Raw genomic sequence first — 17,248 nt, 5'->3', positions numbered from 1 at the left:
TTTAATTTGTATATAAGATCTGTTGTGTTGAACTTTAAACCTGATAGTTACATTTGCTTTGGAAGTTTTTAAAGCCTTGTCAACAAATCGATATTCTGTATATCATGTAACCATTGCATTCTATAGTGCCAAATCCCTTTGAAGCACTCACATGTGTTGTCTATTCTTCAAACTTTTTCATGTTTGTCTATTCGAGCAAAAAATCTACCTCATTGAATGTCCAACATTTCTAGTTAGAATATCTGACAAGAATATGCATGCTGCTGCACTTTAATTAGTCTATCTTAAAATCTTTCCATTTCAACACTGGCGAGGATGAAATAAATGAGCATTGCATTGGTTTCAAAAAAATTAGTACCTTTGAGCTCTGCATCAGTTGCAGCCCTCAACACTATGTAGACTGAGTAGAAAGAAGTGGCATTTGTTCCTAAGACAATAAAAAACATCCATGTTGACAGAGCCATGACATATAGCTTTGTATGCACTAGTATAAAAGGTAGACAATAATAAATTGCACAAGAGTTGATAATATCCACCTTAAAAACTCTCCAAACATTAACATATTTACCAATCTTAATTCTACCCCTCTTTTAATTCCAGGAATATACATAAAAAACATGGCTAGGAGAAATATTGGTACAGTGAAAACAAAACTCCATAAGAAAGACTTATGGTACCAATTAATTTCTTCACTTCTGTCAAGGCCTCCTGACCCTTCAGGCTGAAATAAAGTTGTTTTGTAGTTTCCAGAACATGTCTCCTCAATCACCTCTATAAAAGTTCTAGGTCCTGTCATATTTGGATAGTATGACACAACTAGTTTCTCTAGTTCCATATCCAGGTCTATATCTTGTACTCCTAGTAATGCTTTAAGAGAACTTTGAATTATTTTAATTTCACCATCCAAGAGGATTCCCTCTTGTTTGAGATGAACCTTATTTCTATCTTCCCCGGTAGTAATCAAGGTAGCTTCAAAACTAGTGTCATCAATCACATTAATTAACTGCTTGTAGTTAATCAGTTTGGGCTCATATCTGATTTATGCTTCTTCTGTTGCTAAAGCAACTGCAACCCTTTACACCCCTTGGACCTTTTCCAAGGAAGATTCCACAAAAGTTGTCTTAAAATTTGTAGCTAACCAGTTTCTAGCTCATTTTGCTTGTCTCAATCAATATTGGTCTCAAAGAACTTTATACATTTAGAACTTTCACTGTTTTCATCTCTCATGACCCTGCTGCTACTCATCCATATTAATGGGTTGTTTTGACCTTTGAGGTCTAATTCACCCTGTTGCTCTCATCTTTTCAAACTATTTATCAGAACATATCATTGAGTGCTCTGAACATGTTTTGAGGTTACTATCTTTTTGTCCTGGGCTTGATGGTTGTTGATAACTGACTTCACAATCCCTGTTATGACTGCTCATAGGTGTGTTCTGAGACTTTATGAAGTAATGACTACCCTTTAATCCATGTTATCTACTTTGAGCCAAAAGGTCTGTCAGTTATGCAAAATAAGGCTCTACATTCATGCAAACTGATTGTAGCCCGCTAGAAGAGTTGCCTCGACTCATGCACTACCCATGTGAGACCTTCAATTAACCATGAACTGTTGCATTATCCTCAGAAACTCCTTCTTTTCAGGGATGAAACTGATATGCATGACGAATTTCATATCCCGCCACTAAAACTATTTTTTTGCATGGTGTCTCAATTTACTAAATAATTATGGGAACGAATGTATGAAAGTCTGAGATTTTGCAAGTTCCACCTTTGTTTTGTAAATTAGTGTGCATTATATACAACTTATTGTAAAGCTTCTTTAAGATGAGTCAAAAGATGACTTAATTTGCTGCTCCATATTATTGTGGGTTACTTGCTGCAAAAGACATTCACCTTAAGGCCATCACTGTTTATTCACTATTTTTCTTTAGACCTTTCACTATCTTACAAGCCTATGATCTTCTCATAACAGTTATATACACTGTGAACTGTGATTTGTATGGTGACCTTTTTTGTGTCTTCCAATTCTTTAGTACAACCTCATAAAGACATTGACTGTTATTATGCTTATGTCTACGAAACTTTTCATGATTGCATTCATGACTTTTTGTATGCTCTGATACTATCCTTTGAGTTATTACAAAGCTACTTCTCATGAATAGTGATTTCTTAGTGTCGTCTCATGGTGATCAGAGGTTGCACCGTGATCATTATTTTTTGGTACCTGGATTGTTATAGTTTTAACAGTTTTCTCCATTTACTTTCATGTGATGCTCGACTTCATTGATCAATCTTGATTGTCAGTGAGTACCTCTGTTATAACTTTGCTTTGATCTAAGAACTTACCAAGATGTAAGGGTGAAAGGGCATAATGAAGGAGACTGTCCTTTTGATGCATTGGTACTGTGCATCCCTGTATAACCTTTTCTGTGATATCTAAAGGTGCTATAACCTTTTATTCCTCATTCAAGAATATCTTGGGACAAATTGTCTAAGCTCAGTGGCTGAGACCTCTATCAACGACTTGACTGCTCTCAAAGTCCCATACTCAATCTTTAAGGTATGTAACCTTGCTTGTAGCACTATATTGAGTCTTCTTTATGTATATCCCTGCTGAGAGACTGTAAATATGTATTCATGGTTGTAGGTCTTGTTACCTATTTTTCGCTCTCCGGTAAAAATAGGTTGTCTCAAAGTGTTATGGTATCATTTTTTTTTTTATCTCAAAATGTCAAAAGAGAGAAAGGTCATTTCTAATTTATTTGGTTTAGCTTGCCAAAGTGAATAAGTGTTTAAAAAGTCACTCCCAATTTGTAAAAAGACTCTAAAAGATGCTCCCAAGAGGTTCTCCACACCAAAGATCAAAGTTGAGCCCATTTTCAATTGAAAAGAGAGAAATAAGCTTGAAGCTCAAAGTCTGTAATGTCCCTACTAGTTAGAGATCATTAACCTGCAAAATTGATTGTTAGAATACAACAAACATATATATATATATATATATATATATATATATATATATATATATATATATATATATATATATATATATATATATATATATATATATATATATATATATAAGTAATCTAAATTGCAATCTAACTTTAAACTACTTACTTAACATAATCACAACTTTTATCTAATAAAAAGGATACGATTGCCATACGAAAGTATGTCCTTAGGCGGCCGTGAAGCTCGCCTTCTTGGAACCCATCTTGGTTCCAAACCCTCCAAGAAGTCGAAGGTGAATTCGACTCCTGTCTTGAATGTAATTTCTTACATCCAAGCCCTCCAGGAAATCGAAGGTTAATTCGACTCCTGTCTTGAATGTAATTTCTTACATCCAAGGCCTCCAGGAAATCGAAGGTTAATTCGATTCCTGTCTTGGGTGTAACCTCTTACACCCAAGCCATCCAAGGAAGACCCCATGTCAATTCCTTGCCTTGGATGATGCATCCCATCATCCAAGTCCTCAGAGGGGACCAGCCAGATCAGTCTCTTCTTGGATGAACTTAGTCAACCAAGCCATATATATGCATATAGATATTCAATATATACTGCCTACCAGGGATTATCATAATCCCTCCATTAGGCTAAGGGAATTTCTTCCCTATAACCTTCATCATATAATCACATTAATATTACATTTTATAATTCATTACTGTTTTCCATTCCATAATTTACGTCTTCAATATACATACATATTCTACATAGATTCCCATCTTTATTGCTACATTCATATAAGTAATCATTAGAGATATATGTATTCATAAAAATGCATTAATATATATGTGTGTGTGTGGCACACACGTCCACACACATATATACCTTAAGACTTCTTAACCCCTCTTACCTGTATGCAGATTGTAGCCTGCGGTTGGAGTTCGCACTGTAGATGTCGCCTGCAGATTGGGAGGCATACCACAAAGAATACAAATGTTACTTCCTGTAACTTGATAACAATTCTGATCTGATCTTATCAATGGTGATGTCACTAGATGCTTTTGATTCCTTCCCTTTATATCTCTAAATTTGAGGGAGAGGTCACACCTCTTCATCATGTATGCCCTTTGGCAAGAGACATACCCTTTCACCATTAGCACCCTTTGAAAGAGTGCAACTCTTCATTATTTCTACCATTTGAAAGGGACACAACCTTTCATAATCAGATCTGCACTTATTATTTAAATCAAACCCGCACTTCTCATCACCAAATTATCCCCCCTCTCAAATGAGGTTTTCTTCTCCCTTTTATATATCATTGTTGAGGGAGTCACAACTTTTCCTTTCATGTCATTTGACTTTTCATTAACTTAATTAATTTTTTATTAATCATATTTAATTATATCATTTTATATTTTAATTTTATCAATATCATTTATTATTAAATTCTATTTCAAAGTGGGGATATTATTATCATTTATTATTAAAAACTATTTCAAAGTGGGGATATTACAAAGTCTTTTCCAAGCATTACATGGCTTTTAGTTTATCTTTTCTTGAGTGTCATGAAGAGTTCTTTTAAGGGTTTTGGAGGGAATTTGAGGCTTAATCAATCAGTCTTAACCATGATTCAAGGTAAAGTCAAATTGGAGCTTATAGTGAGTTAACTCATCCATGTGAACTGGTTTCATGCAAGAGGCAACCCTAAGTTCTCTATCTCTATTATGAGAGTCCATTTTTGAAGCTATGGTGGTAGTTATAAGCATAAAAAGAGGGAAGTGAACAACACATTGTTTCTATTTACAAAGGATGCATGACACTTTGCATGCATAATATTAGATCCTGGAACTTCTCAACAGGTGGCATACACACATTATAAACATCCAAGACTAGTTGAAACACAACCCAGGCATATTACGGGTTAGTCATCCTCTTTTATGTTTCTATAGAAGGTTTATTTATTGAAACTCTTTGATTTCTATGGGAAAATAGCTCTGTGAAACACTCATAATTGTTTAAAGACATGTGTTGTCTCATTGATCTATTTTGAAACTTGTTTGCATAAGTAGTGTTTAAATGTGTTATTATATGCTTTGTAAAACCTTGCCTAAACCCCTCAGGTATAGTTGCAGTCCACAAATCCAAGACAATGTAGGTTTGTCTTGATAATGAGTGGAAGGCAGAGATGTAAAGCCCTCAAGAATGAAACTCCACTATCAAAGAGTAGTGTTTTAATGTTAGTACCTTCTAATTTTTCTAAATTGTTTAATTGTTTCAAGATATTGTGCCACATGTATTGTATTTGTATAGAGCATCTAAAGTTGGTATCTGGTAGCTAAGTATACATCTCAAAGTACAGAAAACCAGATACATAAAGATTTTGTCAGCATAAAAATAAAAGAATAGAGTCTCAAAAGAATATTAGTGCAGAAACATTGCCAAGATATAGAGAGAAGGCCATGAATATGGCTCAAGTTGTAGAAAAGAGAATATAGCGGGCCTTATGCCTAAAGAAACCATAATTTTATTCAAAGATTATAGTATGAGATAAAAGGGTTACTCCCATATAGTAATTAACATTAGGTTTGTAACCTTCCAATGATAATTGTTACCCAATTTTTTCTTTGCCTTAAAATTGCATGATGATTTAATTTTTTTTTATCAAAATAGAGCTAAAAGTTTTATCCTAGGTTGATATTTGGTTTAAAGGCTATGCTTTGTGAAAAATCCTAGTTTCACTTCCTAATCCTAAAGTGGCCTTTGTAGTTGGAAATTTCCCTTTGGTTTTGATGTCATTGCTAATACTCAAAGGTCTTTTATTTTCATGGATAAAAGAAGGGGAATCACGAGTAATTTTTTAAGGTGATCCGTTAAGTTTTTGGAGGGAATGATTCACCCCTTTCTCAATGACCAAACTCAAGTTCAACCCGTGACCTGAGAAGAAAAACTTGGGTTCTGGTTGAGAAAGCTCTAGTTTTACATTTTTCCTCTCTATAGCCGCCAAGATTGAGAACTTGCAGTTAAGTAGTAGAAAGTAACAGTTGTGCAAGAAAGAATTCTTTATTCACTCTGAGGAGAAACATGTTCTCATTATGGAACCATGAGTTTAGTTAAGTTTAGAAACATCTACTCGGATTTTGAGCAATAGTTCATGCAACTAGCAGCCATAGAAATGAAATGATAAATGATTTCACGAAGAAAGAGGTAGAGTTGTATGCACTCAAATCTATCTACATGTTTATTATGGTTTATGCATTGATATAAAGAGGGTTTATCTTTCATGAGATGTCTTTACTATTTTATCTTTGTTTTGCCCTTTGCTTGGATGAAGAGCTCTTCATTTCTTTTTTTGATGATTTTGAGCAATAGTTCATGCAACTAGCAGCAATAGAAATGAAGTGATAAATGATTTCATGAAGAAAGAGGTAGAGTTGTATGCACTCAAATCTATCTACATGTTTATTATGGTTTTTGCATTGATATAAAGAGGGTTTATCTTTCATGAGATGTCTTTACTATTTTATCTTTGTTTTGCCCTTTGCTTGGATGAAGAGCTCTTCATTTCTTTTTTTGATGATTTTGAGCAAATGGATTCCGATACAAATGTGCCTCACCGCTTAAACTCTGTAAAAGCTTCAAGACATTAGGAGAAGTTTCAAACCCTCATAGATAGTGCTTGGATGATGGGAAGAACGAGTGTGAATAGATGATGGTGGTGGTAGCATAGCCAATGGATGCAAATTATGGAGTCTCAGACCTACCAAGAGATGACAAAAGATATCATGGAAAAACAGTGCATCAATACAGTGACAAGGCAAAAGAAAGTATCCATAGTGCATTGAATACAAACAATAGTAAAACCTTCATCAATCACATTTTAAGGATATAAGAAACTACAAGGTTCACAAAGGGAGAGCCAATGTCAAAAGATAGAGCAACAATGAGTTAGTATTATGAAATAAGGCAACTATAACAAAGAACAAAGGAAAATAATAAAGTTGCAGTCCTAAATCAATATAAATGCAGTTAGGAATGAAGGATAGTACGGTGGGCTTGGCATAGTGAAAGCTGATCTATGTCTTGGATGATGCTCCATCCTTTGTATTTTGTCATTGTCTTACTGTGCTTGAGTCCATGACTGTTCATGGAACAACTAGTATGGACGATCAATAGGAATTATCTTGTCGAGATCTCAATAGATGAATAAATCTAAACCTCAGATTTTCATTTCACCCCGATGATTTTTTGAATACTCGGAAGGTTTTATGGGTTATAACCTTCCCATTTCATTGTTACTCACTTAATGAAATATACTAACTAATAAAAATAAAAACTGGAATACTATCTTATTCTTTAGTCAGCATCAGTATAAAAAGGAAGAGAGATCTCTCAATTTATTTTCATAGTTATTTCAAATTATTGATGAGAAGCTTGGTCACGAGGTCTTAAAAACAGGCATAAACCATAGTTCAGATTTTCTTGAATATATTATATACCTCGTGCTCCGGATATTAACTATTAGAGCAATATCTAACGAGATAGGAGGACCATCTTTATTTTATAAAGACAACAGATCGGTTTTCTGTACTAGAATAGAGATCAATTTTAACAAGTCGCACACCCATAATTCTAAAAATCCTTAGATAAAAGTAATTACACGATCAAACTACCAGAACGTAATAACCTAAAAATGAAAGCTATTCAGGATTCTGCCTTAGTTCTTTTTCTTTTGGATGAACTTGGGATCCGGGTGGATTCTCTAGTTTTTCTAGACCCAACTAACTGGAATTCCGTCTAATAAAATGGAAGAATTATAAATCTCCAAGATAATACATAAGAATACTGCAAATAGAGCCATTGCAATGCCCATAAAAGGAGTAGTTCCCCATCCGGGAGCAACTTTACCGGATTCTGTATTAAGTGGTTTTAAATAATCTCCTACAGTAGTTCGTATTGGTCCGGTTTTGGAAGTATCATCAATGGTCTGTGTAGCCATAAAAACAACAGTATTGGTTGAGATCTAATTAACTTTGTATACTATTATGTATATACTATATATACATACATAGGATTACCTACCAATGGAAACTGCAACCTTAGTCGCTATCTCCATATCTTGTTTACTTGTTAGCTTTACTGGTTATGCCCTATACACCGCCTTTGGGCAACCTTCTGAACAACTTCGAGATCCTTTTGAAGAGCACGAGGACTAGTTGAAAAAAAAAAGACCTTCCCGATCGGGAAGGTCATTTTCTCTTTTTTTATTATAAGTAAGAAGGAGGATTAGAAAAATAGAAAATTATTTCCCCCCTCTATCCGGAACTTTGGGGGGTTCTCGGAAGAAAATAGCGAAAAAAATTATCCCTGAGGTCGACACCAAAAGGAATGTATAAACCAATGCTTCCATAGATTCGATCGTAGTTTATAATTAATAGAGATAGCTTTCGTACTAATTACAAAATTTTCCATAAAAAAAGTGGAATCAAAAGATTTTGATTCTTGAGATGCCATTTCTCACTATTGCATTAACGAACGGAGCAATACCATATTATACCACTTGTCTTTTAGTAGTTGGATCTCCTAGTTTTTGGAATGCCCCAAATTCTACTTGAGCATCCAAATCCGGATCAATACCGGCAAAAACATCTCTGAATAGAGTTCTAGCACCATGCCAAATATGTCCAAAAAAGAATAGAAGAGCAAATGTAGCATGCCCAAAAGTAAACCAACCCCTTGGGCTACTCTAAAAAACACCATCCGATTTCAAAGTGGCACGATCTAACTCAAAAATTTCACCTGATTGTGCGCGTCTAGCATATTTTTTGACTATAGCAGGATCACCAAAACTAACTGCATCAAGTTCACCACCATAGAACTCAACAGTTACACCTACTTGTTCACGACCAGCTAAAGTTAGAGTTCCATTAAAGAGCGTTTCCACGGGGTAGAACCTCCTCAGGGAATATAAGGTTTTCATGAGGCTGATCCTGAGCCGCCATCCAAGCATGAATACCTTCGTTCAAAAGAATATTTTTTGTATAAAAAGTTTCAAATTTAGGATCTTCCGTTGCACGAATCTCCTGAGAAACAAAATCATAAGCACGTAAGTTTAGATCTAGGCCAACTACTCCAATGGCACTCATCCATAAACCGGTCACCGACACAAATAACATGAAGAAATGTAACCAACATTTATTGGAAAAAGCAACCCCAAAAATTTGAGACCAGAAACGGTTCGCAGTGACCATAGAATAAGTCTCTTCGGCTTGAGTTGGGTTAAAAGCACGGAATATATTTCCACCATCACCGTCTTCAAATAAAGCATTTTCCACGGTAGCACCGTGAATAGTACATCGAAGAGCAGCACCCAATACTCTGGCAACTCCCATCATATGAAATGGATTCAAGGTCCAATTATGAAAACCTTGAAAAAAGAGGATAAATCGGAAAATAGCTGCTACGCCGAAACTAGGCGCAAAAAACCAACCAGACTGGCCTAATGGATAGATCAAGAATATGGAAACAAAAACAGCAATCAGAGCAGAGAACGCAATTGCATTATAAGGTCGTAATTGTACAGATCGAGCATGTTCAAATTGGCGTAGCATGAAGCCTATTAGACCAAAAGCACCATGAAGAGCAACGAAAGTCCATAGACCACCTAATTGACACCAACGAGTAAAATCTCCTTGTGCTTCAGGACCCCATAATAGCAGCAAAGAATGTGCTAAACTATTAGCAGGCATAGAAATTGCAGCAGTTAAAAAATTACAACCTTCCAAATAGGAACTGGCCAATCCATGAGTATACCACAAAGTCACAAAAGTTGTACCCGTGAACCATCTGCCTAGCGCAAAATAAGCACAAGGAAAAAGCAATAGACCAGACCAACCCACAAAAACAAAACGGTCTCTACGTAGCCAGTCATCCATAATATCAAATAAAGTTTGTTCCTCTTTGGAAGACTTTCCAAGGGCTATAGTCATAGCAATCCTCCTATTTAACTATTGCAACCTATATTCTCTGTATTTTGACAGTGTTCTTATTGAGAGCAGCACTGATCATTGTTAGATTGTCTCTACTAAGCATAACTGAAATACATGATTTCTTTGTGTTCTTTTGATAAGGATGACCTACATCAATACTATCTTGATTCTATTCTGCAGTGCCTATCCCATGGTTACTCCTATGTAACAGGTAGCTCTATGCCTTGATAACTCTTCCCCTGGATTGTCAAGGACAGTCATCTCTTATGACAACATTTTGTGCAATCTCAGACCTACAAAATGGTGTTGTGACTGTCTTTTCTATCTATTTGCAAAGGAATAAGGTTTAGATCTTCCTTTGATAGTGAATTCATGTCTTTGGAGTAGACTCACATTGTTTGGTCTACCTCTTTTCATTGATCTATAGGACTGCTCTTTAATAGAGCTGCTATAAAGTTTTTGAGTGTTCTGAGTCCTTGTCTCATTGTTATTTTTCCTTTGTATGACTATAACTTTGATGAGAATCTCATATGTGTTAATGCATGATAGCAATTGTAAGATAAATGATTGAATGAGAGATAAATGAGGTCTCTCATTCAATCATCTATCCTATCGATAAACTATGATGAAAAACTTCAAGCTATTGTTCCTTCATTTGATGATCACTCTTCATTTGTATATGTTCAATCATACTTGTAAAGTTCGATCAATGCTCATAGCACAGAATACCGATTGGTATCGGTTTACATTATAAACGTATGCAATCCGATTAATATCGGTTATTATATATTAAACCGTGATCACCGATTAATATCGGTTGATATATATTAAACTGTGATCACCGATTAATATCGGTTGATATATTAAATGGTGAACACTGCTGATTATCGGGCTTAACTAATACATACCGATTAATATCGGTTATCTTGCATATAATAGTCATGTCAATTAAGTATCAGGTGATTTGTTAAGTACACACCGTTTGGTAAATGCTACAATAGTCAAAGGGTGCGATCAAGTAATGTCTTGATCGATCATGTCTAAAAGACATGACCGGTCAAGGCATTGCTTGATCCTCCCTGCTTTCATATATATATCAAATGACATTTGTGAGAAAGACATCGAAATCAATAAATGCTCCTCTCACCTGCAATATAAAAGAAGATAATCAGATTTATCATATTAAATAGATAATACATAGTTAAAAGAGAAGATAAACTAGAATATTGTTGAATTTAGTGATCAGATTTACAAGAATGAACAGAAAAATGATAATGCACAGTAACAGAAACAACACACACAACTAACAAAGTACAGAACACAAGTCTACCCTGGAAAAACCTCCCTCTTGGAGGAAAAACCCAGCATTAAGTGTCCCTGATTTGATTGATATAAATACAGTAACAATTACAGCATTATCCTGACTTAGGGCATAAATATAAAGACTTAGCTGATAAGGAAATGGTGAACTTATTGTCTGAATCAGAACTCAGCAGGTATATGATGATGCTCCAGTCTAAACCAGATTTGTAATCCCTTCACCAATAGTTGCAGACCTTCTAAGGTACTCGCTGACCTTCAGAGGTGGTTCGCCTGCCTTCAATGAATATTCGCTAACCTCCAGATCTTGCAGAGATAACTTCACATTGATGATGATGAAAACTGAATGATAAATGCATACAAATGAATCTCTATTTGTATGTGGCGTGGAGACCAATTCAAGTTGGATTTACCTTAAGTTTTGTGCCAAGATTTAATTGCAATTATAAGGCTTACACGTTACCTTAAGTCTTGCCCTATTTTGGCATCTTAATAATGATTAAGTTATATTGCAAGGGGGAGCGCACCTATTTAGGGCCACACGTTACATGAGGGGGTGTGTCCCTACGTTTGGTGAGCTTAAATGCATTTGGGCCCAGCCCTATAGGGATTCGGATGTTGCCTTAAGGCAATCCGAATCCATTTGTTTTCCTAACCTAGTTACAAAGTCAACACTTCCTCTTAACTAGGGAGGAAAATAAATACATAACCAAATTCACATGGACAAACCCATGGCATGAACATTTACAAGGTTTAGGATTAGGGCCCAGCCCCAATAGTGCAATCAATATACAATTCGTGATTTGATCACGTAGTTACATTACAATGAACCTTTACATGATCTTCTCTAGCAATGCCTGCAGAGGATGAAGCCAATGCTTCATAACTTTATGCTTTCTTGGGGACCCACATTTAACACCATGATCTTTCATCATGCATATCCGAAGAGGATGACAGAGGCCTTTCCATATGCACACCTGTAATAATTAATACTCAAGGAGATATATAACCATACAACATAAATCATGCACAACCGTAGAGGATACATAAGCTTCTTCATAGAGAAGAGCAACTTGTCACCTTGCACACCGCAGAGGGTGAACTCACCTTGCACTCCGCAGAGAGAAACTTGCCACCTTGCACTCTGTAGAGGGTGAGAGAAACCTGCCACCTTGCACTCTGCAGAGGGTGGACTCACCTTGCACTCCACAGAGGGTGAGCGAGAACTACCACCTTGCACTCCGCAGAGGGTGGATGATACACCCAGTGTATCATGGTTAGTATCATCATAAAATAAACATTTTGCAATAATCAAGCAATTCATTTAGACATATCAATTTCATTATCTGAAACACAATGATTAGAACTCAACAAAATCAAGAAAACATGAGGCTCCCTCTAAAACTCTATCTAACTGATAAATTCAAAATAAGGTTTCTGACCAAACCCAAATCTAACAAAATTAACAATTGTGTCTTTAATGGAGGAGAAGGTTTGAAATCTTATGTAGTCCTTCAAATTTTAGACTGATGGCAAGAGCTGAAGTGGACCTTCTTGCAGTAAGCTTGTAGACCTGAAAATTTTCACTCTAGAGTAGCTAAAAGGATTAGATTCCAACACATTATTACTGAAATAAACAATAAGATCAGAAAATCAACAAACCAATAGATCAAAGGAGGAAATCATCTTCATGATTCTGAAGATTTGATACTTCATTTATGTTTGCATCTGCTTGCTCGCCTTGGGATTGGCAGTCCCTTGCAAAATGACCAAGCTTGTTGCATCGGAAGCATCGGATGTGGGACAAATCTCTTGGTCTCTTTTTTGAGTGAAAAGTAGAAGAGTTGAAGTCTCTATTTCTCTTGAAACCATTCTTCTTCTTCCAATGGCTGCCCTCCTCCTTAGTAAATAGAACATGTTGCTCATTATAAGGGTTCTAAATTTTTCCCTTTGCAGCCAGCCGGGATTCTTCTTGAATGCAATCTCCCATTAACTGATCAAATTTAGGGAGTTCAACTCTAGCACTGATTCCTTGAACAAATGGTTCCCAAGAGGGAGGAAGGCCATTTAAGGCTGTCATAGATAAGTCGCTGTCTTCAACATTCTTCCCAAGGGTGGCAAGCTGATCTCTTAGCTCAGAGATTCTCATGAAGTAATCAGCAATTGGTTCTTCTGCCTCTAATTTGATGCTAGAAAGCTGATTCCTCAGGGCAAGTATGAAGCTGGTATTGTTGACTTCATACATCTTCTCCAATGTGGTGAACATTTCCCTAGCTGTTTTCTTCATGGAGATAGATGACACCAATCGATTTTTGACTGAGTCTATTATAATCCTTTGAGCTTGGAAGTCCTTCTTCTTCCACTCTACTTTCTCAGTTTCGCCCTCAGGTTCCTTAGCATTCTTGCCAACATATTCAGCAAGATCATTCAATGCCATCATTACCCTGACCTTCCATGAAGCATAGTTTGTAGGACCTTCTAGTCTATCTTCAGCCCTGATGTATGAAGACATGACGACTAAACCTTCGAACAATAGTTTAGACAGACAAGTACAAATCTGACCACAACCTTTACAACTTCTAAGAACCTAGAGCTCTGATACAATGTTGAATTTAGTGATCAGATTTACAAGAATGAACAGAAAAATGATAATGCACAGTAACAGAAACAACACACACAACCAACAGAGTACACAACACAAGTCTACCCTGGGAAAACCTCCCTCTTGGAGGAAAAGCCCAGCATTAAGTGTCCCTGATTTGATTGATATAAATACAGTAACAATTACAACATTATCTTGACTTAGGGCATAAATATAAAGACTTAGCTGATAAAGAAATGGTGAACTTGTTGTCTGAATCAGAACTCAGCAGGTATATGATGATGCTCCAGTCTAAACCAGATTTGTAATCCCTTCACCAATAGTTGCAGACCTTCTAAGGTATTTGCTGACCTTCAGAGGTGGTTCGCTTGCCTTAAATGAATATTCGCTAACCTCCAGATCTTGCAGAGCTAACTTCACATTGATGATGATGAAAACTGAATGATAAATGCATACAAATGAATCTCTATTTGTATGTGACGAGGAGACCAATTCATGTCGGCTTTACCTTAAGTTTTGTGCCAAGATTTAATTGCAATTATAAGGCTTACACGTTACCTTAAGTCTTGCCCTATTTTGGCGTCTTAATAATGATTAAGTTATATTGCAAGGGGGAGTGCACCTATTTAGGGCCACACGTTACATGAGGGGGTGTGTCCCTACGTTTGGTGAGCTTGAATGCATTTGGGGCCAGCCCTATAGGGATTCGGATGTTGCCTTAAGGCAATCCGAATCCATTTGTTTTCCTAACCTAGTTACAAAATCAATAAATATAACTTGTATCTTGAATTGAGAATTGAATAACATTTACAATATGTGCATACAGATTCTTGTGACCCCGAGGAGCACTGCTGCAGGATTATAGGATGGTTATCTCCTATACTTTTGTCTTTGATGCTACTATTGATTTCATAAGAGTCTGCCTTCATTGTTTTAGTTATGGTATGATTGTTGAAACCTAAGGTCTTCAACCTTGCCAATTCGACTCTTCAAACACTTTGTACTTCTGCATTATCTATATGTAATCACTGTAACTAACTTTAATAAGTGCCTTCTAGGTCATAACCTTACTGTTTCATAGTCCTTTTGATGATAGTGTTGCATCCTATGTCTTGGAGTCTCTATTCTCATTCTTTTTGGACCGACTATTGAGATATTGACTTCATTTTGAGCTTTTGGCAAGTCATTTGTGACTGTATATACCATTGCTTTGGACCGAGCTCTATTCATTTTGATAGACTTATAAAGCATTGAGAGGGGGGGTGAATCAGTGATAGCAAAAACAATAACACTTTAATCTCAGATCGGTAAAAACAATTAACCAGTTTACTTAAGACTTTGCATGCAATCCAAAGTGTTATAAAAGCATTCACAACAAGTAAAACATTCACCATAACACAAGTGTTTATACATGGAAAACCCAACTGGGAAAAACCACTGTGAGATGGGACTCACAAGTTAACTATCTGCAGAAATAGGTAACTGACCGATTAAGGTCTACAAAGTGCTCTGTTAGGAGCGAATCCTATTAAAGATCCCATAGCCTTGTTAGGAGCTATACCTGGTTAAAGGTAACCTCAGTGGAGGATTTAGATCCAAGTTAATGAATCGCCTTATTAGAGGATTTCTACAATGAAGCTTGTTAGATCTTACCCGGTTAGGGGATTTAACTGTTGTAGTGATTAGAAAACAATAGGTGGTATGATCTAGGAATAACACATTCTGCTTTTATAGATCCTTTTCTGCTCACTCAATACTGCATCACTGACATAATCTACAACTCCTTCAACAAATCGCATCAACTCTAACATAGGTGGTATGATCTAGGAATAACACATTCTGCTTTTATAGATCCTTTTCTGCTCACTCAATACTGCATCACCGACATAATCTACAACTCCTTCAACAAATCGCATCAACTCTAACTCATAACATCACTTGTATCTTGCATATAAAAATAACTCATCATAATGTCTATGAAACCAGTTGGAACACCGATACCGGTTTAGTGTTGACCGCTTCCAATTCACATACCGATTGTCTCCAAGTGCCTCCTTGCCTCTCTCCACTGCATCTCGAAACTGGTAACAATGGAATTGACCAAAACTGATTGTCTTTATTGCATATACCAATTGTCGACATATACCGATTTAGACGCCTTCATACCGGTTAGACTTCTTTATACATATGATACCGGTTTACAATACAAAGACTTAATAGTAGTATCGGTTTGACCTAACTAAGACAATCAAAACATATGTGTGCCATCAATGACAACACATAAAGTCATCCAATACAAAAACCATCATCAAGCCAACAATCTCCCCCTTTGGCATTGATGGCAACACTTAGAAAAACTTTGTCAACTAAGTGTGCTTACAAAAATGTACAAACTCCCCCTTAACAATACATACAAAATTTTCACATTACATACATATTTTTACTCTCCCTTTGACAACAATGCCAAATTGAAAAGTAAATACATATATTACATCAAAATTTGTCATAAAAAAAAAACTGCATTTATACATAAATAAGAGTTTTTAAGGTGTGTACAATGCAATTCTTAAGAAAATGTCACTAAAATGAATCTTCAATTGTTTAAGATCATTATCCCATGTTTCTAGTAGTGTCGCAGTGATCTCAACATTTGTCAAATTTTGTGCAGCAAATTCTTCCATGGCATCCACTGTTCTCATCTCTGGGGTAGCCGAAACCGCTTCTGAATCCTTGTATGCCCTTTGTAGAATTTCAACTTTTGGAATCAATTGGTTCTTTAGTTCCTTCAAGGATCCGATTCACTTAACCTATTCAAAATCATAAACATCTAATAGATGTTGCAAAGCATCAACCGGTTTGCCAAAATTTAAAGCAGAATCCTGTACTGGGATATATGCGTCACTTGTCCTCTCCAGTTCCTTCTCTGTATCTTCTTGCTTTTTCTTCAAATCAGAATAGAAAAATGAAACTTTAGATATATTAGCCAAAATTGTACATCCAGTTTCAATACCAATTCTCAATAGATCTTTATTCACTGATAAAGCAATCTTGCCTTTATCAATTTCTGAAATTAATTGCTCTCCCGTTTTCTTCCTGTAATCTTTTTCAGCTAAGGCATGTGTTGCCTCTTCAAGTGATTTCAGTTGGTCAGTAGCATCAACAAACAACTGTCCAAGCTTGGCAATAGGGGTAGACAAATTACTAGTGTCAGTCTCCGGTAGAAGACTTGACAAAATGTTAACAACAGTTTGAATAGTTTCTGCTTCTTTTCTCTGCTCTTTCAACCTTTTTTTTTGAGCTCTGGATTGCATAACAGTAGCAATCTCCATCAGTTCAGATGCACTCAAATTGTCTACATCTATAGGACCTTTTATGTTGATTGAGTCATCATCATC

At 36.1% G+C, this 17,248-nt stretch overlaps 1 protein-coding gene across 1 annotated transcript; it reads right to left on the bottom strand.

Annotated features, from left to right (window-relative positions):
- Nucleotides 1–8,868: 8,868 nt before the first annotated feature.
- LOC131062621 (photosystem II D2 protein-like) lies at nucleotides 8,869–9,943 on the bottom strand. Its single transcript, XM_057996327.2, has one exon. The coding sequence runs from the start codon at nucleotides 9,929–9,931 to the stop codon at nucleotides 8,870–8,872; it is 1,062 nt and encodes a 353-aa protein (XP_057852310.1). The 5' UTR covers nucleotides 9,932–9,943; the 3' UTR covers nucleotide 8,869.
- Between the last annotated feature and the right edge of the window lie 7,305 nt (nucleotides 9,944–17,248).

This window comes from Cryptomeria japonica, chromosome 6 (genome assembly GCF_030272615.1).
Source record: "Cryptomeria japonica chromosome 6, Sugi_1.0, whole genome shotgun sequence".
Taxonomy (NCBI): Eukaryota; Viridiplantae; Streptophyta; class Pinopsida; order Cupressales; family Cupressaceae; genus Cryptomeria; species Cryptomeria japonica.
The sequence above is the reverse complement of the archived record's forward strand: the minus strand, read 5'-3'. Positions and strand labels throughout refer to the sequence as shown.